This window comes from Callithrix jacchus, chromosome 5 (genome assembly GCF_049354715.1).
Source record: "Callithrix jacchus isolate 240 chromosome 5, calJac240_pri, whole genome shotgun sequence".
Classification (NCBI taxonomy): Eukaryota; Metazoa; Chordata; class Mammalia; order Primates; family Cebidae; genus Callithrix; species Callithrix jacchus.
In genome coordinates this window covers 4,152,105-4,176,604 of record NC_133506.1, presented here as the reverse complement: position 1 = coordinate 4,176,604, position 24,500 = coordinate 4,152,105, and the positions used below count along the sequence as shown (strand labels likewise).

General features: G+C 43.9%; 1 protein-coding gene across 5 annotated transcripts in view; it reads right to left on the bottom strand.

Moving 5' to 3' along the window:
* EDEM2 (ER degradation enhancing alpha-mannosidase like protein 2) overlaps positions 1–12,186 on the bottom strand; it is a 31,384-nt gene extending 19,198 nt beyond the window's left edge. For 4 of the 5 annotated variants that reach the window (XR_013535020.1, XM_054255068.2, XM_054255070.2 and 1 more), the window contains exons 1-6: positions 11,998–12,186; positions 11,658–11,768; positions 10,433–10,480; positions 9,541–9,580; positions 7,179–7,284; positions 2,880–3,005 (exon numbers count right to left, since the gene is read on the bottom strand). Coding sequence is in view for 4 of the 5 variants with exons in the window: in XM_054255068.2 (XP_054111043.2) it covers positions 2,880–3,005; positions 7,179–7,284; positions 9,541–9,580; positions 10,433–10,480; positions 11,658–11,768; positions 11,998–12,104 (538 nt within the window). In the remaining variant the exon portion in view is untranslated. The remainder of the gene's footprint in view (positions 1–2,879; positions 3,006–7,178; positions 7,285–9,540; positions 9,581–10,432; positions 10,481–11,657; positions 11,769–11,997) is intronic. The other variant, XM_002747251.7, reaches the window with a different exon arrangement.
* Positions 12,187–24,500: the final 12,314 nt, after the last annotated feature.

Below are 24,500 nucleotides of genomic sequence, written 5' to 3'. Positions count from 1 at the left end.
CCCGCACTCCAGCCTGGGTGACAGAGCAAGACTCTGTCTCCAAGTAATAATAAAAATAAACAAAGCCATTCATAGACTTTAAATAAAGATCCCTGCTTTAAATAAAGAGTATAGGGGCTAAATTATTTTTAAAAGGAAGCAAAACACGATATCAACCACTAAGCCACTGATAGAGTATTGCCATCAATTTACAGGTAGGGAAAACCATCCCTGTAAGGAAGTGATTCCGTCAGCCTCAGCCGGGTGCAGTGGCTCATGCCTGTAATCCCAGCACTTTGGGAGGCCAAAATCCCAGCACTTTGGGAGGCAACTCACGAGGTCAGGAGATCGAGACCATCCTGGCTAACATAGTAAAACCCTGTCTCTACTAACAATACAAAAATTGGGTGGGTCTGGTGGCGCATGCCTGTGATCCTGGCTGCTCAGGAGGTTGAGGCAGGAGAATCCCTGGAATCTGGGAAGCAGAGGTTGCAATGAGCCAAGACCAAGCCACTGCACTCCAGCCTTGGTGAGAGAGGGAGACCCCATCTCAGGAAAAAAAAAAAAAAAAAGGTGATTCAGCTAAAGGCCACATAGAGTCAAACAGAGCTGGGATGGTAACACCTGCCCCATGCCCACTCCTAGCCCCAGTCCAGTTCTTTCCCTTCCCCACTCGCGTGCCTTCTGATTCAAGATGAGAACTGGACAACCAGTCAGAGGCAGAGATTTCCTCTCTGAGCCTAAAGTCAAACAACTCTAGAGCAGCCTGTGCGTCACCAAACTGCGAACAAAGGTCTCGACACTTCCAAGAACCACAGGGTCTAGCAACTCTGTCTGCCACAGATAAGACACTTGCTATCTGGGAGGCACCAATGGGAGAGTGAGCCGCAACCAGGAAGGTCTCTAAGGAATATTTCAGAAAAGTCAGGCCGTATTAAAAAGAAGGGGAGGGACAAAATCCTGTTTCTTGACCTTTTTTAATAAAATGACCAATGACCAAAAATAAGTAAATAATAAAGGAGGAGCAGCTAGGCAGAGTTTCCAGGGTTTCCTCCAAGGATGAATCACACAGGACACAATGTCTGCAAGAAGATGCTCACGCCATGAGCCATGAATGAGACCTGAACCCGGCTCACCCACTATCTTCAGCTCTCCCCAGAAGCAGAGGCAAGTGCTGCGTGAGAGGGATAAAAAGGCCGGGTGTGGGGGCTCACGCCTGTAATCCCGACGCTTTGGGAGGCCGAGGCAGGTAGATCACTTGATCCCGGGATTTCAAGACCAGCCTGGGCAACATGGCAAAACCCCATCTCTACAAAAAAAAAAAAGGTAGCCACGCGTGGTGGTGTGTGCCTGTAATCCCAGCTACTCAGGAGGCTGAGGTGGGAGAATCAACTGAGCCCAGAAGTTCGAGGCTGCAGTGAGCCATGATCACACCACTGCACTCTAGCCTGGGCGATAGAGCAAGACCCTGTCTCAAAAAAAAAAAAGAAAGGGATAAATAAGTGAGATGGCCAAGAGGCTGGTGGAAAGCACAGGGTGACGTGTCTGGGTGTGAACAGTCCTCAGAGCCTCCACCACACCCTGAAGGGAACAGAGTGTCCAGTTGATGCTCCTGAGCCTGGTGTTACTGCCCAACTAGACAAAAACATGAAGGCTTGGCCTGCAGCCCTGGACACGGATTAGCCACAAAACAAATCCCTCTCGTTTTAAAAGTGTTGGAGGTTCTCTAAACAGTTTCTCCTTCCTGACCTCATTTTAGCCTCCCCGAAACCCAATGTGGTAGTGAGATGGAAATTATGATTCTCATTCAATAGATGGAGAAATTAAACTGTGGAGAGAAGCTGGGAACAGTGGCTCATGCCTGTAATTCCAGCACTTTGGAAAGCCAAGACGGGAAATCACTTGAGGTTAGGAGTTTGAGACCAGCCTGGCCAACATGGTGAAACTTCGTCTCTATTAAAAATACATAAATTAGCCAAGCATGGTGGCGGGCGCCTGTAATGCCAGCTACTAGGGAGGCTGAGGCAGATGAATCGTTTGAACCTGGGAGGCAGAGGTTGCAGTGAGCTGAGATAGGTCCACTGAACTCCAGCCTGGGGGACAGAGCGAGACTCTATCACAAACAAACAAACAAACAACAAACTGTGAAAAAGAGAAAAAGTGGCCTGGTCAAGACGTTGGCTGGCAGAGCTGAGTCTAAAATCCAGGGCTGGGCGTGGTGGCTCACACCTGTAATCCTAGCACTTTGGGAGGCTGAAGCAGGCGGATCACCTGAGATCAGAAGTTCAAGATTAGCCTGAGCAACATGGAGAAACCCTGTCTCTACTAAAAATACAAAATTAGCCAGATGTAGTGGCACATGCCTGTAATCCCAGCTACTCGGGAGGATGAGGCAGGAGAATCCCTTCAACCTGTGAGGTGGAGGTTGCAGTGAGCCAAGATTGTGTCATTGCACTCCAGCCTGGGAAACAAGAGCAAAACTCTGTCTCAAAAAAAAAAAAAAAAAAAAAAAAAAAAATCCAGGGCTGTTGATGTTCACACTAACACCCTTCCCTGGGCCGCTGTTATTCCCGCAGTGGGTGGAATAACTGTAGTACTTGGGTGGGGACAAATGGGCTCATTCAAAGTAAGGACAATGGCCTTCCACCCACCAGGCTTGCCACCTTCACCATCCCCTGCAAACAATAATAAGGTCAATTCATACATCCCGAGACAGGGCCCCAGCAGGCCCTTAAATGCCCAGGATGCTCCTGATTTCCATGGTGGGTGCCTGGGGGTAGAAATACCAAATACACGTGGTGAGAAATACCAGGAATTAATTCAGCACTGGCACTCTCATCTTCAGCAAGGGAAGCAAGACCTACTGGACTTCATCTCTCTCCCATCTCTGTGGGTCTTACCTGGGAGGAGTTTTCGGGCTGCCTCTTCAGCCATTCTCAGGAGAGGTCCCGAACAGGGCCATCCAGCCTCTACTTCTACCCCAGCCTTCTTGGAGAGCAGATGAGCAGACAGGAGTCCTCCTACCACTACGGATGGCACAGAAAGCAAATGTCACAGTCCAAAGGGAAAGACCAATGGACCAAGAAGCTTTCCCCATGTGAGTTAAAACTAAACACTCTGTTGGGGGGATGGCACATGTTCTCAGGACCTCCTGAGGCTATTTCATGGGTAAAAACAAACGAAAACAAAAAAACCTCACTCCATTGGGGTGGCTCACTGGGAAGGAGCTAGAGCCACCTAGTGAAAAAAGAGTCCTTTAATCCCACACATTTATACAGTGTTAAGTTTATGGGTTTTTTTTTTTCTTTTGGTGCATCACAAGAACAGTGGCTATTTTTTTTACGTCCCTATTGTGTACTAAGCACTAACTAAGTACTACTACCTCCTTGTCAGATGAAGATACTGAGGTTCCATGAGAAAAAGTGACTTGCCCCAGGCCTCCCATCTAGTAGGTGGTAGGGCTGGGTATCTTTGATTCCAAAGCCCATACTCATTCCATTTGTCACTCTGTCTGTCTCCCAATCACCTGTCATACCTGGGGGAAAGGGGCAATGGTGGTTATTACCTGTATTTTGTTCATTTATCTATTTCAACTTATTATGCAATATTTAGAACTTTTAAAAAGACGTGAAGGTTCTGTACTTGGAAATATAGCTAAACCGATATCCTGAGTGGCCCTGTCGCTGAAAACAACTGGTGACCCTAAGCTTCAAAATTCCCCTCCTTCCTGCAGAGGGGGAATAGGAGACAAAGGCCAGACCTGCCCCAAGTGGGAGTCTGATGAAAGGTCCCTATGTAGGCCGGGCATGGTGGCTCACGCTTGTAATACCAGCACTTTGGGAGGCTGAGGTGGGTGGATCACTTGAGTCCAGGAGTTCAAAACCAGCCTGGTCAACATGGCAAAACCCTGTCTCTACAAAAAATACAAAAACTTAGCTGGGTGTGGTGGTGCACACCTATAATCCCAGATACCTGGGAGGCTGAGGCAGGAGAATTACTTGAACCTGGGAGGGAGAAGCTGCAGTGAGCTGAGATCACACAACTGCACTCCAGCCTGGGCAATGAAAAGAAAAGAAGAGAGAGAGAGAGGGAGGGGCAGGGGGAGGGGGAGGCGGAAGGCAGGGAGAGATGGAAGGAGAGGGAGGGAGGGAGGGAGGGAGGGAAGGAAAGAGGGAGGGAGGGAGGAAGGAAGGAAGGAAATGAAATCAAATCTACATTTATGTACATTATGGTAAAACTGCAGAACAACAAAGGGAAAAAAGATCTCGAATGCAGCCAGAATCTGTGTAAATAATAATTAAAGCTGGGTGAAGGGCACATCTAGTTCATTATACTATTTTCTCTACTTTTATGTCTTCCATAATGAAAGTTTTCCATAACGAAAAGTTTTTAAAAGGAGGAGACAGCCAAAGTGAAAACCAAAACAAGATATCTATAAAGAACAACTGACAGATTACTTCTTAACGATAATGAAATCAGAAGAAAATGGAAAAATTTTTCAACATAGTAAGAAAGTAACCATCAACCTAGAACCATACACCCAGCAAAAATATCACCCAAAGGTCAAACAAAGGCGGTGGAATAAAGTCATTTTCATATAAACAAAACCTGGGAATGTGTGCCAAGCACACACCTGCATTACAGGACATTCTAAAGGAAATCCTTTAGAGAGAAGGTCTGAGTCATGAAAAGAAAGGATAGTAGAAAAGTGGTAAATAGGCTGGGCACAGTGGCTCACATCTATAATTCCAGCATTTTGGGAAGCCAAGGAAGGTGGATCACTCAAGGTCAGGGGTGAGAGACCAGCCTGGTCAACATGGTGAAACCCTATCTCTACTAAAAACACAAAAATTAGCCTAGTGTGGTGGTGCACATCTGTAATCTCAATTTCTCAGGAGGCAGGAGAATCGCTGGAACCTAGGAGGTGGAGGTTGCAGTAAGCGGAGATCGTGCCACTGCACTCCAGCCTGGGTGACAGAGTGAGACTCGGTTTCAAATCAAAAAGTGGTAAATATATGTGTAAACGCAAAACTTCAACAGTACGGAACAATAAGTATAATGTATAGAGGGTTTAAAACAAAAACTACAACATAGAACTATAGCACATAGGTCAGGATGTTCTCTAAGAGCCAGGTTTTGTTTTATTCAGAAGGAGAACAAAGATTTTCATTAAATTTAGACTTTGATAAGTTATGCTTGTTAAATTTGCTCAGAAAACTATGTAAAAAGCTAGATATTATGCATAACTTCCACATTAGTAAGAGGAAAATGGAATGGCGGGGGACAGTCTAAAGAAGGCATGGAAAAGACAGAAAAAAGGAATATAAAGAAGATAGCAAAAGGCCGGGCGCGGTGGCTCAGGCCTGCAATCCCAGCACTGTGGGAGGCCGAGGCAGGCGGATCACCTCAGGTCAGGAGTTGGAGACCAGCCTGGCCAACATGGTAAAACCCCACCTCTGCTAAAAATATAGAAATTAGCCAGGCTTGATGTCAAGCACCTATAATCCCAGCTACGTAGGAGGGTAGGAGGCTGAGGCAGGAGAATCACTTGAACCCAGGAGGCAGAGGCTGCAGTAAGCAACCTCTCTGCAGGTGCAGTGAGATTTTGCCACTACACTCCAGCCTGGGCGACAGAGTGAGACTCCATCTCAAAAAAAAAAAAAAAAGATGGCACAGAGAGCACAAACTGTAGAAATGAGTGCAAATATATGGGTAATTACAGTAAATGTCCGTGGATTAAATGTTTCAGTTAAAGACTGTCAGAACAGATAAACAAAATACAATACACTATTTACAAAAGATGTATCTGATCATAAAACTACAGACAGATGGAAAGGATAGAAAAAGATACATGGGAAAATGTCAACCAAAAGAAAGCTGGTATCAATTATATTCATATCAGAAATGAAGGTATAAGAATGACCTTCATTCACGGATGACAAACTGAGCTCAGAAGCTGGGAGACAGAGCAACAAGCACAGCCTCAAACTCATGCCGGATTCCTAAACCAGGATTTTAGACCATATTGTCCCTCTGTTCTCTTTTTTAAACTTTTATGGATATCTGGAATATAAGTTTCATTGCAGAAAACATACAAAATAATGGGGAAAAATAGAACCCTGCTATCCAGAGGTGACAGCTGTTAAGCCAGTGGTCTAGAGGTTCAGTGCAAATAAGGGCTGTGGTAGCTTCACAAGAATCACTGGAAGTCTGCTAAAAATACTGATTCTGGGATTCAACCCAGAGATTCCAATTCATTCGGTTTAGGGTGGAGCCCTCAACATCTGAATTTTTTAAAAGGTCGCAAGTGGTTCCTACGGGCAGCCAAGTTTAGAAGATTAATGCCCTAGACTTGCACTGTCCATACAATAATCACTAACCATGTGTGAATATTTAAATTTAAAATCATTAAAATTAAATGAAATTTAAAATTCAGTTCCATAGTTGTAATAGATAGATACATTTTAAATGCTCAATAGTTCATGTGGTTAATGGGTACCATATTGGACAAACACAGATATAAAACATTTCCAGCCAGGCATGGTGGCTCACATAATCCCAGCACTTTGGGAGGCTGAGGCAAGTGGATCATGAGGTCAGGAGTTCAAGACCAGCCTGGCCAACATGGTGAAACCCCGTCTCCACTAACAATACAAAAATTAGCCAGGCATGGTGGCGCATGCCTGTGATCCCAGCTACTTGGGAGGCTGAGGCAGGAGAATCGCTTGAACCTGCGAGGTGGAGATTGTAGTGAGCCACGACCATGCCATTGCACTCCAGCCTGGGCAACAGAAAGAGATTCCATCTCAAAAAAAAAAAAAAAAAATTCCATCATTGTAGAAAATTTGATCGGACAGACAGTAAGTTCCAAGAAGGCAGGGATCACATCTTTCTTGTTCATAGCTATGTGCCTAGTATCAAATGCACATTAAAGAGGTGAGTATTCTGGTGTATTTCTTCCCAGTCTTTTAGTCTCCTGTTCACTTTCATATCTGAAACTGATGGGGGAATCCTGAGACTTCCCCACTTCACCCTCCAGGAGGGAAGAAGAGCTCTGTCGATCAGAGGTTTCGGCCAAGGGTCCTGGCATGGTCAGTACTTAAAATCCTATTTACCACTTCTTGGTTTACAGAAGCAACCTCACACACACTCTCTCTCTCCCTCTTTTTTTTTTAAAGTCCCTAGAGAGCAGCCCTCACCTCGAATGTTGGTTTCAAACACAGAAGCGTTCACATCAATATCAAAGTCCACGTTGTCCTGGAGCACTTCAATCACTCTTTGGAATTCTGAGACGTTCCCCAAAATCTGGAAATAAAAAAGAGACCTGACAATGAGGCTCTCTTACATATGTAGAGGCAGATTCAGAGTCTGGGATCCTATGTTGATGTGGCCCTCACTAATTCCACTTAAGACTTCCAGTTTCTGTCCTAGGATTGGTGACAGACAGCAGAAGAAAACACTGAGAGCTAGAAATCATCCAGAGATTCCATATCAAGAGACTGGTTAAGTCAGTTCCTAGGTCCCAATTAAGAGTCCCGATGCAGTCATTTAAATGGACACAATACAAAGATGCAAACTACACAAAGAAGTCTTAGGTCCACATTTGCAGTAGGTATCAGTTGTTTTTAACCCTGTCTTGTCACGTTCAGCCTTGTGGAAAACATGAAGTTTGGTTGGCCCAAGACTAATTCATTCCTACCCTCTTTACCTCATGGCCTCTTACCAGAGGTTGGAAACCCAGATGCATTCTCAGCCTCCTTTGCTGCTAGAGTTGATTGTGTTACCCAGCCAATTTTTGACCCTTGAGAAGTCTACTGGGGGCACTTCTGCGAAGGCTTCTGTTTTCTTAACACCAAGGAACAAACACAGCTAATGTGGCTTTTAGTCTGTCTTTCTGCCTTGAACTCAGACTCAATTTCTGAAGCTATGGCAGCTATGTGAGACCATGAAGCACTAAGCATGAGAATAAAAGCCAAAACACTAAGGATACTAGAATGGAAAGCTACAAAGAGCCTGGTCTCTGATGACACAGTTGAGTAGCTGACTCAATGATAGAAATTACCTCTAGACTTTCTTTTACTTGAGAAAATAAACCCTCTTTATTTAAACTATTAGCCAAATGCAATCTCAATCTCTCTTCTTTTGATAATAACATCCCAATTTGCCCTCCAGGAATCACTCTTCCCCAGTAGTCACTCCTGTGGTTTGGGAGAGGCTGATCCTATCCCTTAGCTGTAGAGTGGGTACTTGACCTGAACCAGGCCAAGTCTTTTTTTTTTTTTTTTTTTGAGACAGGGTCTTGCTCTGTTGCCCAGGCTGGAGTGCAGTGGTGTGATCACAACTTACCACAGCACCAAACTCCAGGGATCAAGCAATGTTGGCCTTTTAAAGTGTTGGAATTACAGGCATGAGCCACCACGCCTGGCCCTTTTTACCTTTCTAAGCATCAGGGTTTTTTTTTTATTTTTTGAGACAGGGTTTTGCTCTGTCACCCAGACTGGAGTGCAGTGGAGCAATCTAGGCCCACTGCAATCTCTGCCTCCCTGGCCGAAGCAATCCTACCATCTCAGCCTCCCAAATAGATGCGTGCTACCATGCCTAATTTTTTGTATTTTTGGAAAAGACGAGGCTTCATCATATTGCCCAGGCTGGTCTTGAACTCCTGTGCTCAAGTGATCCACCTGCCTAGGCCTTCCAAAGTGCTGACATTTACAGGCATGAGCCACTGTGCCCAGCTGTAAGCATCAGATTTCTTAGTCATAAGAAGGAGTAAAGGTACTTACCTCAAGAAGTTGTTGGAAGAATTAAGATAATACATGTCTGTACTAAGCTCTAAACAAACACACTAACTAGTCACTGATATCATTTTATTATTATTATTTTAATTCAATTTTTTTTTTAGATGGAGTTTTACTCTTGTTGCCCAGGCTGGATGGTGTGATCTCGGTTCACTGCAACCTCCGCCTCCCGGGTTCAAGCAATTCTCCTACCTCAGCCTCCCCAGTAGCTGGGATAACAGACATGTGCCACTATTCCCGGCTAATTTTTTATATTTTAGTAGAGACAGGGTTTCACCATATTGGCCAGGCTGGTCTCAAACTCCTGACCTCAGGTGATCCACCTGCCTCGGCCTTCCAAAGTGCTGGGATTACAGGTATGAGCCACCGTCCTCAGCCTGATATCATTTTATTATCACTGAATATGGCCCCTAGAATGTACGCCTCTGAAAACAGGAGGATGTCAAAGTCTGTATCCCCCACAGAACTATACAAGCCTATCACAATTCTCTGTACATAATAGGTCCTCTATAAATGTTTGCTAAATAAATGAACCTGCATAAGTTGTAGTTCTTTTTTTTTTTTTTTTCTGAGACAGAGTCTTGCTCTGCAGTTCATTTTTCTCTATCTAGCTAGGCAACCACAGCCTGATGGTTCAGAATCATAGATGCAAATAAAAGGCCTAGGAGAGGAATTCAGTTCTTACCCACAGTCAAGCTGCCAAAAGAGGAAGAATGTTCGTTATGTAATGGTGGAAAGGAAAAGAAACAGACGAGATACTTACCAGCAAGGTGTCCAGTGCATCAATTAGAGTCAGAGAAAAACTGCAAAAAGACAGAAATCCCAGCTGCTTAGTAAAAAAAAAAATCAAATACCAGATATTATGGCTGCCCTAGATCTGATCCCCCTAAAACTAAAAGAGGCAAAGAAAAGCCTCTGCCTGTCCCACTTACAGTCACAACAGAGAAGCCATAGTGAAAATCGCACTCTGACCCACTTAATGCACCTGGGAGGTTGGGCTGATATAGCTCAACTGTAATTAAATACATCACCTGTATTCTGGCATTCTTCTCTACCATTGGGAGGCAGTATAAGATTATAGCTTAAAGCGCAGGCTTTTCACCAATTTTCACATCTAGAAATTTACCCCACAGTGAACAGCTGTTTGAAAGTGTTCATGGCAGTATTGTTTAGAAAAGCAAGAGGCTAAAAAGAACCCAACTATCCACTGGGTGATTAAACTGTGTTATAAACCATGGAAAACTATGAAGTTATCAAAAAGATTGTATCATGACTTCTATGTGCTGACGGAAAGATATTCAAATTGTTTTTAATGAAAAGACAAGGTGGTTTAGTATATTTCCATCTATGTTTCAAAAAGAGACATACTGATAGAAAGCAGATCAGCAATTTTTAGGGTCAGTGGTGCAGGGATGGACTATAAAGGGCCACAGGGAACTTTTTAAGGTAACAAGTGTTCCCTATCTTGACTGTAATGGTGGTTTCTATGCACTTAAACTGAGTGTAGGCCGGGCACAATGGCTCCCACCTGTAATGCCCACCACTTTGGGAGGCCGAGGCAGGTGGATCACCTGAAGTTAGGAGTTGGGACCAGCATGGCCAGTATAGCAAAACCCGGTCTCTACAAATAATTACCCGGGTATGGTGGCGGTCACCTGTAATGCCAGCTACTTGGGAGGCTGAGGCAGGAGAATCGCTTGAACCTGGGAAGCAGAGGTTGCAGTGAGCCAAGATAACACCATTGCACTCCAGCCTAGGTAACAAGAGCAAAATTCCGGCTCAAAAAGTAAAAACAAAAAAAGGGGTACTTTATTATGTGTAAATTATGCCTTTAAGAAGTTCATTTTAAAAAGACACACATATACACATTTATATGTATAATGGTATAAACCAAGAATATTTCTGGAGAGACACAAAGGAAAGTTAACAGTTGGAATTCTAAGGTATGGGAGATATTTACTGTATATAATTTTTTACCACTTGAATTTGCCATTTGTATTTACTTTGTTTCAACTTAAAAAAAATAAAAATCAGCGCAAGTTTCAAGTTTATTTAACTTCTCCCGTCCTTAGCACACTCGTGTGTAAAACAGGGATAATGGCACCTAACTCCTAGGGGTACTAAGATAATTATAGGAGATGACACAGTAAAATGTTTAGCATAGTATTCAATCAATGCCAGCTTTAGCTAAAGCAATGATTCTTCACTCAGCAAGGAACAAGGCAGTGAATTACAGCTCTCATAGATTTTTATTCTAGTGGAAAGGAGAAAGACAAATCAGACAAATAAGTGAAAATGATACCGTCAGAGAGTGAGAAGTGCTACAAAGAAAATAAAACAGGTAACTTGTGAAAGTGACTTAAAAGGGGGTCGTGGGTGGTTAGGGAAGCGGATGCTGAGGAGGTGACTACTCAGCTGAGACCTGAATGACAAGCAGCAGAGGGTGATGAGAGGAAAATGGGGAGAGTGTATTTCAGACACAGGGAACATCAACTACAAAGACTTAAGTTTGGGGAGGGTCACAGCCCTTCCAGGACCTGTCTGCACACCTACACAATCAAAGCATTGGGTTTTCTCATTCTTGGTGCCCTTCCACGATATCTCATTACTCCAGAAATTCCCCACAGCTGATGCCTGTTACTGCTGGGGCTGTGCCCAGCGATCCAGCCCACCCCGCTAATCCAGGACTTTTTTTTCACTGCGAGAGGCTAAGTGAATTCTGGAGGTGATAGCAAGAACTGGGGGGAGCGGGGCTCCAGCTCAGCTGGGAGCTCTCCGGTGCGGGTGAGGAGACCATGAAGCCACCAGCCCCAGCTGACCCGCCCGCCTAGGCCCAGAGAGTCAGACCCTGGCCAACCCTTGCCCCTCCGCTCTCACTACCTGCCCCAGGTGTCGTGCCCGTCACAGGTGAGAGGTCGAAGCTCATCGAAGGGGAAGGCATTCTCCAGGTAGCTGTCGTAGGCGTGGTAGAACATGGCCTTGACTCGCTCCCTGGGCGAGGGACAAGAAATGAGGCATGGGGCCAGTACACAAAAACAAGGGGGGAAAGAATAAGATACAGGGCGGAAAGTGGGAATCACTGGCTGATTTATGCCCGGAACCTAGCGGCGGGGTTCGAGCAAGTCCGGGTAGGGGTCTTGGGATGGACGGAAAGAGAAGGGACCCGGTCCGCGCTTCCCATTCCCCAACTACGGAAGGGCGGGAACCTGGCCTCCTTCACCTGTAGTGGGCGGGATCTGGCGCGGTGCCGTCGGGACCTGGCGCACCATGGTGCAGAGGCAGCAGCGCGCACAGAAGGCCGAGCGGGGTGAGCAGCCGGAAAGGCATAGAGCTCGCGTCCTCTCAGCGCCGCCGCCGCAGCAGCAGCCACTGCCGCCAGCTCATCCTGGGAGCTGCTGCGGGTTCTTCCGGGTATTCACCCCACCGCGCGTGCGCGCTGAGAAATCAGCCTCTCAATTCCGGACTACAAGCCCCGGAATGCAATGGGCAGCGAAACCCGGCCGAAGACCATCTTGGGATATGCGGTTTAGGAAACATCAACGTGTCTTAAAGATAGTGGCTGTTGTTACAACTGTTATTAATTAATGTTTTAATAATAACAGCTAGCATGTATTGAGCACATATTGTGCTGTACGGAGCATTTAAAATGCATTCTTTCATTTTTTTCAGCAACCTTATTATGCATGAAGCAGGGTAAGCATGAAAAATGTTTAGCCTTTACCATTATTAGGGATATTGAGTTTCCCAAATCAGTTACTTGTTGATTGTATAGGAGACAATTTACATTTATTTGTCCAAAACTTACACACACGCGCGCACACACACACACACACACACCTCTTGCATTTTCTGATGCTGTCACTCTTGAGGTTTCCTAAAATCCCTTCAGTTCTAGGAATTTATATTTCCCTCCTCCCACTTTGGGATGTGGTTACACAATCATGGTCCCTTCAGTCTCTATCTCAAACCTAAAGCTTATCCCTGCTGGCCCTGTAGAATGTCGTAGGTACAAATGAATACCCTGGGGCTTCCAGATGGAAGGGAAAGGAGATGACAGTAAGCTGAGACCCAGATAACACAGGTGCATTGTATTTGTTTCCTGTGATTCTTGTAACAAATTATCACAAACCAAGTGGCTTGAAGCAACAGAAATTCTCTCACAGTTTGAGGGGTCAGCAGCCTGAAATCAGTTTCACTGGGCTTTCAGTTTCACTATAGCTTTCAGGAGGTTTGTCATCCATTTCTCCATTTCCTTTATTCCCAAGTTCCTAAAGTTTGGTCAGCTCTATAACAACACACATGACTTTGGTGTGTGACATGCATAGAACCAACCCTGGATTTGACGTCAGATCTAGGCTCCAGTTAATGACAACTCTGCTACTCATCTATACCCTGTGTATGTGACCCTCTGCTCTGGGGCTAGCATCTTTGTCTATAAAATAAGGTGTCTGAACAAACAGATCTCTGAGATCCTTTTCGGTCGAGGTTTCTATGATTCTAGGATTGGCTATCTTCTATTTGCTGAAAAAGTCAGATGGAAGTGGTAGCTCAGTTTGTTAACCTGGAGTGCACCTAGGGATGGTCTCCTTGGTCCCACATCCCTGAAAATGTTTCCCAAATAAGTGTCTCAAAATGCCATCTGTTGATAGAATTAAATCCCTGACAACCCAGAGAGATTGAGATGATAGAGGCTAAAAGTATGGGCTTTATATTTTGGCAGACCTGAGTTGAAATACTAGCTTCATCGCCTGTTAGGATATGACCGCACCAGTTTTTCTCTGAGCCTCAGTTATCCCATCTGCGTAATGGGAATAATATTAGTACTTACCTAATAGGATTGTGAGGATTTGGTGAGCTATTGCATGTAAAGTGCCTGTCATAGTGTCTGGCAGAAGAGACACTTAGTAAATATTAGGATTTATTTATTTATTTGAGACAGAGTTTCGTTCTTGTCGCCCAGGTTAGAATGCAATGGCAGGATCTTGGCTCACCACAACCTTTGATTTCTGGGTTCAAGAGATTCTTCTGCCCCAGCCTCCCAAGTAGCTGGGATTATAGGCACATGCCACCTCGCCCAGCTAATTTATATATTTTTAGTAGAGACAGGGTTTCACCATGTTGGCCAGGCTGGTCTCAAACTCCTGACTTCAGGTGATCCGCCTGTCTTGGACTCCCAAAGTGCTGGTATTACAGGTGTGAGCCACTGTGCCAGGCCTAGGATGTTTTTAGAAACTCTTCTTGGGGCTTCCAGATGGAAGGGGAAAGGAGATGCCAGTAAGCTGAGACCTGGATAACAACCCAGGAGCACTGTATTCATTTCCTGTGATTCTTGTAATAAATTAACCAAACCAAGTGGCTTAAAGCAACAGAAATTTATTTTCATGAAGTCTGGGAGGTCAGGAGCCTAAAATCAGTTTCACTGGGCCAAAATTAAGTTCTTGAAAGGGCCACACCCCCTCCAAAGGCTCTAAAGTAGAGTCCGTTCCTTGCCTCTCTAGATTCTCCTGACTCCTAGCATTCCTTGGCTTATGGCTGCATCACTCCAGTGTGTGCCTCTGTCTTCACATCACCTCCTCTGTGGATGTGTCATATCTCCGTCTGCTTTTTCTCTTATAAGGACATTTATAATTGCATTTAGGATCCGCCTGCCCTGCTAGATAATACAGAATAAACTCCCATTTCAAGATTTTTAATCATGTATGAAAAAACCCCTTTTTTCCAAATAGAATCACATTGACAGTTTCCAATGATTAGGACCTGGACTCTAGGGGGCTGTTTTCCAGCCTAGCACAGGGACTAAATAATTTTCAGACCTGGGCCTTTCCCTGTTATGAAATTCACATTCTGCATATTATAAATCCTATTGCTTATCTTTTTGTCTCCCATTCAAAATTCTAGTGTGGATAAAACATTTGCAGAAAGGGTGGGTTCAGGTTGCCTGGATTTGGTAATGATAGGTCTCTCTTTATGAGCAAGATATAAGCAAGACTGAAATACTCACAATTTTCCCTTATATTCTTTTTCTAGCTTAATGAAAATGTACATTTTTCACACTGTCACAGAACAAATAAAACCATGACTTATGTTTTCACAATTCATGTAACTAACTTCATAGTTTTCTAATGAGAATAAAAAATTATTTTACCCTCTGGAAAAGTATTAGGACTCTTCTTTCTCTCACTCTGTGTTTATGATATTGGATTCCAGAAGGTTATAGCCCACCAGTGAAACGTTACACTTGAGCATTTACTTGTGAAGAGACTCAGGGTAAATTGCCTACCTCTCTAAGCCTCAATTTCCTATTGTAAAATCCAGAAATTGATGATGCCATAAAGGAATTCTGGGAATTAAATGGGATAATGAAAGTGAAAATTCCCAGCACAGTGACTGATAATATAAGTTCTTAATACATAATAATTCTCTTCCCTGCCTCCCCAGTTTTTTTTTTTTTTTTTTCTTTTAAGGCAGGGCAGTTGGTTCCATTTACTGAGCATCTGCCCCTAGTCACCCAAGGTGTTATAGGCAGTAGTTCCTACCCTCAAAAGTTTGAGGTACAGTGCTGAGCATATAACTAAGATTCCAAAATAATCAAGTCATAGTCCTTCCCCTTGAAGTGCTTGCAGTTTTGTTAGAAGGGGAAGATGTCAATTAGAGAATACTTGGAATCATAGGGTGTTCAAGTCTTCCCTGTAGGTGAATAGAATTTGGAGGGGGTTCAGATCACATCAATATCTGAGGTCAATGTCCTTGGACGCTGTGTTCAGCAGAACAAGACTTGGACTGGTCATCGGAAACCCTCAGTCCTGTTACTTGTTTTTTTGTTTTTTGTTTTTGAGTCGGAGTCTTGCTCTGTCACCCAAGCTGGAGTACAGTAGCACAATCTCAGCTCACTGCAACCTCCACCTCCCGGGTTCAAGTGATTATCCTGCCTCAGCCTCCCAAGTAGATGGGACTACAGGCGTACGCCACCACACCTGGCTAATTTTTTGTATTTTTAGTACAGACAGGGTTTCACCGCGCTAGCCAGGATGGTCTTAATTGCCTGACCTCGTGATCTGCCCGCCTTGACGTCCCAATGTGCTGGGATTACAGGCATGAGCCACCTCGTCCAGCCACCTGTTACTTGTTTATTCACTATCTCTGTGTGATCTTGGGCAAGTCATTTTCCCTTTTGGGAACTCATTTTCCATATCTGGCAGATGAAAGAGTGAGACTGTCTCTCAGCACAAGGAAAATAGTAACAGATCCATACAGAGTTATTGCAAAAAATCAGAAAACAGAATTCAACACACATCAACTGCAGAAATTTCCCTCCCCCAGAAACATCCATGAAGCAGAATAAAGTGGTGGGACAGCATTCCAAATGGGATTTGACTATTTGACAACTAAACAAGGAAAATGAGGGGGATGGAGAGGGGGATAAGAAGGAGAAGGAGAAAATAGTCACATGTATTGATATAGTGAACATTTGCATAGCAATTAATATGTTCCTTGTACTTCACATCCACCAACACTATTAATCCTTACCACACCCCTCTGAGAAAGTGTCACTATCACCATTTTACACACCAAAAACCTGAAGCACAGATTCTAAGAATTGAAGAGAGATTTAGCCACTTAATCAGTATCTCATACCAAGTAAGTAGAAGAGTCAAGATTTGAACCCAAACAGTCTATACTGTACTGAATTAATGAAAATAATGACAAATATATAAATAAAAGGCCAATACAGAACTTAAGAATGGAGATCTGGTCAACTGCTACAGTGTCTTCTAGCTTCAGCTTCATATGGTTTTAGGGTCAACATTTCCTTCCCTTTTGCTGGAAAGTTAGAGGAAAAAGCTCAATTCTTCCAAGTTGGAAGCCAAAGCATTTTAGATGCCCTTTGGCCAAATACACTTGACTGCTTTTAGCAGGGAAGAAAACTTTTTCAAACATCTGGAGGTCATTTGGTTCTCCCAACTCCCAGAGCAGGGCTTGCACACTACATACTTTTGACTTGGCAAAAAATAACAAGTTTATTCCTGGGAAATTTCCCATCTGTTGCTTTGTAGGAGTGCACTTTTGTGTGCAGCAGGTCCAATCATTTAGATCAATGCCTCCTGGTTAGGGCTCCAAATCACGTTTTTATCCTTATTTTCTTTTTCTTTTTCTTTTTTCTTTTCTTTTTTTTTTGAGATAGGGTCTCACTCTGCAGCCTAGGCTGGAGTGCAGTGGCATGATCACCAGGTCGAGCCTGCAGCCTCAACCTCCCAGGCTCAAGTGATCTTCCCACCTCAGCCTCCCAAGCAGCTGGGACAACAGATGCATGACACTATGCCCAGGTAATTTTTAATTTTTTGTAGAAACAAGGTCTCACTGCATTGCACAAGCTGGTCTTGAACTCCTGGGCTCAAGCAGTCCTCCCACCTTGGTCTCCCAAAGTTTAGAGATTACAGACATGAGCCACCATACCTGGCCTCAGATCACATTTTTATTATGCTCATGTTCCAGTGAACTCAGACCTGCAGGTAAATCTGCTGTGGAATTGTGCACTTTAAAATGGTTAGGATGGTAAGTCATGTCATGTATTTTGTCACAATTTTTTTAATATTAAAAAGTGAGGGTGGGCACAGTGGCTCGAGCCTGTAATTCCAGCACTTTGGGAGGCTGAGGTGGGTGGATTGCTTGAATCCAGGAATTTGAGATGAGCCTGGGCAACACGACAAAACCCTATATCTACAAAAACAAACAAACAAACAAAAATTAGCAGGGTGTGCTGGCATATGTCTGTAATCCCAGCTATTCAGGAGGCTGAGGTGGGAGAGAGGTAAATGGAATGGGATAAATGGAATATGATCCAACGAAATTCTTTTTTGTTTTTTTAATGACATCAACTGCCCTTTTGAAATAAACAATTATGGCAGGGTGCAGTGGTTCACGCCTGTAATCCCAGCATTTTGGGGGACCAAGGTGGGCAGATTACCTGAGGTCAGGAGTTCAAGAGCAGCCTGGCCAACATAGTGAAACCCTGTCTCTACTACAAATACAAAAATTAGCTGGGCATGGCGGAAGGCACCTGTATTCCCAGCTACTCAGGAGGCTGAGGCATGAGGATTGCTTGAACCTGGGAGGTGGAGGTTGCAGTGAGCTGAGATTATGCACTGCACTCCAGCCAGGGTGACAGAGAAAGACTCTGTCAAAAAAAAAAAGAAAGAAAGAAGGAAAGAAAAAAGAAAGAAAAGAAAAGAAAAGAAATATCTAATTCTTTCAAAGGAAATATGTTCTTATTGGCTGGCAGGGAAAGGGTTGATTGGTATATGGGGAAAGGATGTGTTGGGAATAGATGTTCGGTGCCTCAAAGAAAAATCAGCACTGAGACAAAGGATTTTTCAGCCACACAAATTTTACCTCCTGGACTACAGGAAGGGTACCCTCGATAGCCATTGTGCCACGAGAGTACAATGAACAAAGGAAAACACACAAATTTATCCCTTGTGCATTTGGAGTCATCCTTACTGCTGTGTCTGATCTCCGTTGGTTAGATCCAGACCTCACAACCTAAACTAAAACCCAATTAGCTAATAACTTAAATTTTTCCTAAGCAGATAAAATCAACAGAGAGCTGGGACATGCCTGTGAGCACGTCCAGCACAGATACCTTGGTTAAAGTACAAGGACATAGAATGTATACCTGTATGTAAGCATGGCATGTTCTAATGGCTACATAGGATAGGGCTTAACAAAGTTATTAGCACACTTATTCTTTAACAAGAAAGGAAACTTTAAAAAGAAACTTTTCTACTTCCCACAGAGTGCTTCCTTGCTGATATCCAAAGCAGATACTTTCTCTGCCTATTTGATGATACAAAACTAGCCCTACCACACCAGGCTAAGGGAGAGAAGAGGATCCATGTCCCACAGAATTCTCCCTATCAGCCTACCTGCCCCATAGCCCCCAAACTCTGCTGCCAATCAATTGAGTCAGGTCAGGAGGAAAGAAACGGGAGGGAAAAAAGAAGTCTAATAGATTGAAAATCGTTTCAGCAAACATTTATTGAGAGCCTTATAACTGTTAGTGTTTACTGAATTAAACTTACTAGTGTTAAGAAAAATTATCTGAAACATGTTACTAAGATAAAAAGATGATTGTATACCGTTTTGCTGTGATGATAAAGCATTGACTAGAAAGTCTACTTGTCATCTGTCCCTGAAGAGAAATGTGACACTATTTACATAATTAATTAGGGCCCAGACATTGTACAATTCTGTAAAGTAATAATATGTGGCAATTTCCTTTTCTGTCTGGTAGAGAAGATAATCCCAAAGGTTATGATATCATTACTCTGTAGGACATTAACCCATTTAGAATTTAATTTAGCAATCTTACTTCAACATTTTTCTTTTCCATTGACTACAAAAACTCCAGTTCTTTTTTTTTTTGAGACAGGGTCTCACATTGTCACCCAGGCTGGAGTGCAGTGGTGTGAACACAGCTCACTACAGTCCTGACCTCCCACATCCCAGGCTCAAGTGATCTTGTCTCAGTCCCTCAAGTAGTTGGGACTACAGGTACGTGCCACCATACCCAGGTAATTTTTGTATAATTTTTGTATCTTTTTGTATAGACGGGGTTTTGCCACGTTTCCCAGGCTGGTCTTGAACTCCTAGCTAAGTAATCCATCCACCTCAGCCTCCCAAAGTGCTGGGATTACAGGCATGAGCCACAGTGCCCACCCAAAACTCCAGTTTTTATATTCTATTTTGAACTGGATTTGTCATCCTGCTAGTTCCCTCATTAATGAGTTAGATGAAATTCTGACCCATGCTCACTGTCTATTTCAGTAAGAATTATGTTTTTTGTTTTTGACACAAAGTCTTGCTCTCTTGCACGGGCTTGAGTGCAGTGATGTGATCTCGGCTCACTGCAACCTCTGCCTCCCAGGTTCAAGTGATTCTCCTGCCTCAGCCTCCCACAGAGCTGGGATTACAGGTACTGGCCACCACTCTCAGCTAATTTTTATATTTTTAGTAGAGACAGGGTTTCATCATGTTGGCCAGGCTGGGCTTGAACTCCTGACCTCAAGTGATCCACCCAATTCGACCTCACAAAGTGCTAGGATTACAGGAGTGAGCCACCGCGCCTGGCCAAGAATTATGTTTTTAACATGCTGATAATTATCCCTGACACTAAGTGTCAGCCCCTGGATTAAGTAATTTATAGACCCATGATATGCCTTTAAGAGAGTTTCTTTTTTGTTGCCATTTTCCAGATGAGAAAGCAAAAGCATAAAAGATAAAAGAATTTTTCTCAGTGCCAATTTAGTGCCAGGAGCTCTACTAAGTTACAGGTTTTTTTTCTCCCTCCCTGGAAGTCCTGTTATCTATTCATTGACTTAAAAAAAATCAGTTGAGCACTTATGATGTGCCAAATACTCTGCTAAGCTGGTAATACAGAACTTTAAAACACATTCTCTGCCCTCTTATGGCTTTTGGTGTGGAAGACAGATACATAAATAGACAATTATCATTTAAAGAAGTAAAGGAGGAAAACTCTGAACCTATTCTGGTTTGGGGACTGCTTGCAAAATAATAATAATAATAATTAATTAATTAAAAATTAAAAAAAAATTCTTCCTTCAGGTCCAAATAGGAAGCAAACCAAAAAAAATTTGAAAAAAAATAAAAAGAACTAAGGGAAAAAGAGGGTTCCAGTAGAACAGAGGGAGTATCTAACCCTGGCTTGTGGACATGAAGTCAGGGAAGGCTTCTTGTAGTAGGTGACGCCTGAGTATTCTAACAGGAATTAGCTGGGCTGAAGAAGGTAGTAGGAAGCATCTCAATTCAAAATTTTGATTCTGTAGTGTATTATAAAAGGCTCTTCTTCTGACTCCTGCTTACCTCCTCATATCACTTCTTCCTTCCTATCACCTACTCCTATTTGGCCATACTTAAATATTACTGCTTTCTCAAGTATGTTATATTCTTTCTCCTTTCCTATTATATCCTTTTGTACCTTCTTCACCCCGTACTTGAAACAACTTTTTCCTCATCCTCACTTGCCCCTTAGGCATTTTTTTTTTTTTTTTTTTTTTGAGACAGGGTCTTACTTTATCACTCAGGCTAGAGTGTAGTGGTGCAATCTCAGGTCACTGCAGCCTCAGCCTCCTGAGGTCAAGTGATCCTCCCACCTCAGCCTCCCAAGTTGCTGGGACTACAGGCACGTATCACCACACCTGGCTAATTTTTGTATTTTTTGCAGAGCCCAGACAAATTCCTGGGCTCAAGGAATCCTCTCGCCTCAGCCTCCCAAAGTGCTGGGATTATAGGTGTGAGCCACCACAACTGGCCTGGAAGGCATTCCTTTTTAAAGCAGGAAAATGACAAGAATACGCTCTTATATTCTCTATCACATTTTTTTTCTTTCTTTCTCTCTCTCTCTCTTTTTTTTTTTTCTCCTAGAGACAGAGTCTTGCTCTCTCGCCCAGGCTAGAGTGTGGTGGTGCGATCTTGGCTCACTGCAGCCTCCACCTCCAGAGTTCAAGCAATTCTACTGCTTTAGCCTCCTGAGTGGCTAAGATTATAGGCATTCAGCACCACACCTGGCTAATTTTTGTATTTTTAGTAGAGATGGGGTTTCACCAAGTTGGCCAGGCTGGTTTCGAACTCCCGGCCTCAAGTGATCCACCCACCTCGGCCTCCAAAGTGCTGGATTGCAGGCATGAGCCACTGTGCCTGGCCTTCTATTGCTATCTCTGTTAAACATTGCACAAGAGGTTATACCCAGACAATAAGTTAAAAAAATAAACATTATACAAATTAGAAAAGAAGAAACTCATTATCTACTGGTGCTATGATTACACATGTAGAAAATCCAAGAGTCTACAAATAATCATTATAACAAAGAAAGGAGTTGATTAAGGTTGGTAAACACAAAACTAATGCAACAAAATCATCAGTACTTCTATACACGGGAAATAAGTAGACCATGAGATTAAAAAAATATATTATTTGCAATAATATTTTAAAAATATGATGCACTTGGCCGGGTGCAGTGGCTCATGCCTGTAATCCCAGCACTTTGGGAGGCCAAAGCAGGTGGATCACTTGAGGACCAGAAGTTCGAGACCAGCCTGGCCAACATGCTGAAACCCTGTCTCTACTAAAAATACAATTCGCCTGGTGTGGTGGCATGTGTCTGTAACCCCAACTACTCTGAAGGCTGAGGCAGAAGAATCACTTGAACCTGGGAGGCAGAGGTTGGAGTAAGCCAAGATTGTGCCACTGTACTCCAGCCTAGGCAACAGAGCAAGACTCTGTCTCTGTCTCTATCTCTCTATATCTATATAAATAGATAGAGAGAGAAAGAGAGGTGTGTGTGTGTGTGTGTGTGTGTGTGTGTGTGTGTGTGGAGAGAGAGAGAGAGAGAGAGAACTTATAGGGGAAAATTTAACGAAGGATGGGCCAGATGTTCAGAGAGAAAAATTATAAAACTCGGAGAGACAGCAAAGAAGATGTAAACAAATGAAAAAAAATACACCCTATCATGCACTGCATGATTCAATATTGTGAAGATGTCAGTTCTCCCCAGAAATTTACATGCTAAATGCAATACCAAGCAAAATGTCATCAACTTGATAGAAAACGATTCCAAAATTTAGGTGTACACATTCAAATATTCAAAAATAGCCAAGACACTTTTAAAGAACAAAGAGGGAAGGTTTGATCTATAAGATATAAAAACATTATGAAATAATGCTAATGGGCATTGGTGCAGGTGAGACAACTGGGCCATTGAAACCGAATAGACATATTTTCTGTAACTCAGCGATGTCATTGCCAATCAGTAAAGAAAGGCCAACTTTTCATAACTAGTTCTGAGACAGCGGATATCCATGAAAAGAAACTAATCTTGACCTCCACTTTATACCGTACACCTCAAGGTGAAAGACAAAAGTAAAAACCTTTGAACATAAACAGATTATCTTCATGACCTTGAGGGTAGGGAAGGGTTGCTTAAATAAGGCACAAAAAGTACAAACTGTGAAGGAACAGATTGATGAATATAAGCACCTTGAAATTAGGAACTTTTGTTCCTAAAGACATGAGAAAGAAAGTGCAAAGGAGCTGGACGTGGTGACTCATGTCTGTAATCCCAGCACTTTGGGAGGCAGAGATGGGAGGATCACTTGAGTCCAGAAGTTTGAGACCAGCCTGGGCAGCACAGCAAGACCTCATCTCTATAAAAATAAGTTAAAAAAAAAAAGTGGACACAAACCTAGGCAGCATAGCCTACTACACACCTAGGCTCCTTGGTATAGCCTATTGCTCCTAGGCTACAAACCTGTAGAACACGTTTCTATACTGAATACCATAGGCAATAGTAACACAAGTGAGGTATTTGTGTATATTAAGAAATCTAGGATTTGCGGCAAGATGGCTGAATAGGAACAGTTCCGGTCTGCAGCTACCAGCGAGACTGACGCAGAAGGCGGGTGATTTCTGCATTTCCAACTGAGGTACCCGGTTCATCTCATTGGGACAGGTTGGGAAGTGGGTGCAGCCCATGGAGGGTGAGCCGAAGCAGGGTGGGGCGTCGCTTCCCAGGGAAGGGCAAGGGGTCAGGGACCATGCCCTGAGGAAGAGGGCACTCTGGCCGAGATACTCTGCTTTTCCCATGGTCTTTGCAATCCACAGCCAGGAGATTCCCTCTGGTGTCTACACTACCAGGGCCCTGGGGACCCTGGGTTTCAAGCACAAAACTGGGTGGCCACCTGGGCAGACACCGAGCTAGCTGCAGGAGTTTTTTTTTCATACCCCAGTGGTGCCTGGAATGCCAGCCAGACAGAACCATTCACTGCCCTGGAAAGGGAGCTGAAGCCAGGGAACCAAGTGGTCTGCCTTGGCGGGTCCTACCACCATGGACCCCAGCAAGTTAAGATCCACTGGCCTGAAATTCTCGCTGCCAGCACTGCAGTCTGAGGTCAACCTGGGACACTTGAGCTTGGTGGGAGGAGGGACGTCTGCCATTGCTGAGGCTTGAGTAGGTTGTTTTACCCTCACAGTGTAAACAAAGCCGCAGGGAAATTCAAACTGGGTGGAACTCACCACAGCTCAGCAAGGCTGCTGTGGCCAGAATGCCTCTCTACATTCCCCCTCTCTGGACAGGGCATCTCTGAAAAAAAGGCAGCAGCCCCAGTCAGGGACTTATAGATAAAACCTCCATCTCCCTGGGACAGAGTACCTGGGAAAAGTGTGTGGGCACAGCTTCAGCAGACTTAAACATCCCTCCCTGACAGCTCTGAAGAGAGCAGTGGATCTCCCAGCATGGCATCTGATAAGGGTCAGACTTCCTCCTCAAGTGGATCCCTGAAACTTGTGTATCCTGACAGGGAGATACCTCCCAATAGGAGCTGACAGACACTCATACAGGAGAGGTCTGGCTGGCATCTGGTGGGTGCCCCTCTGGGACAAAGCTTCCAGAGGAAGGAACAGGCAGCAATCTTTGCTGTTCTGCAGCCTCCTCTGGTAATACCCAGGCAAACAGGGTCTGGAGTAGACCTCCAACAAACTCCAGCAGACCTGCAGCAGAGGGACCTGACTATTAGAAAGAAAACTAACAAACAGAAAGGAATAGCATCAACATCAACAGAAAAGACATCCACTCAGAGACCCCCATCCAAAGGTCACAAACGTCAACAAACGTCAAAGACCAAAGGTAGATAAATCCACGAAGATGGGGAG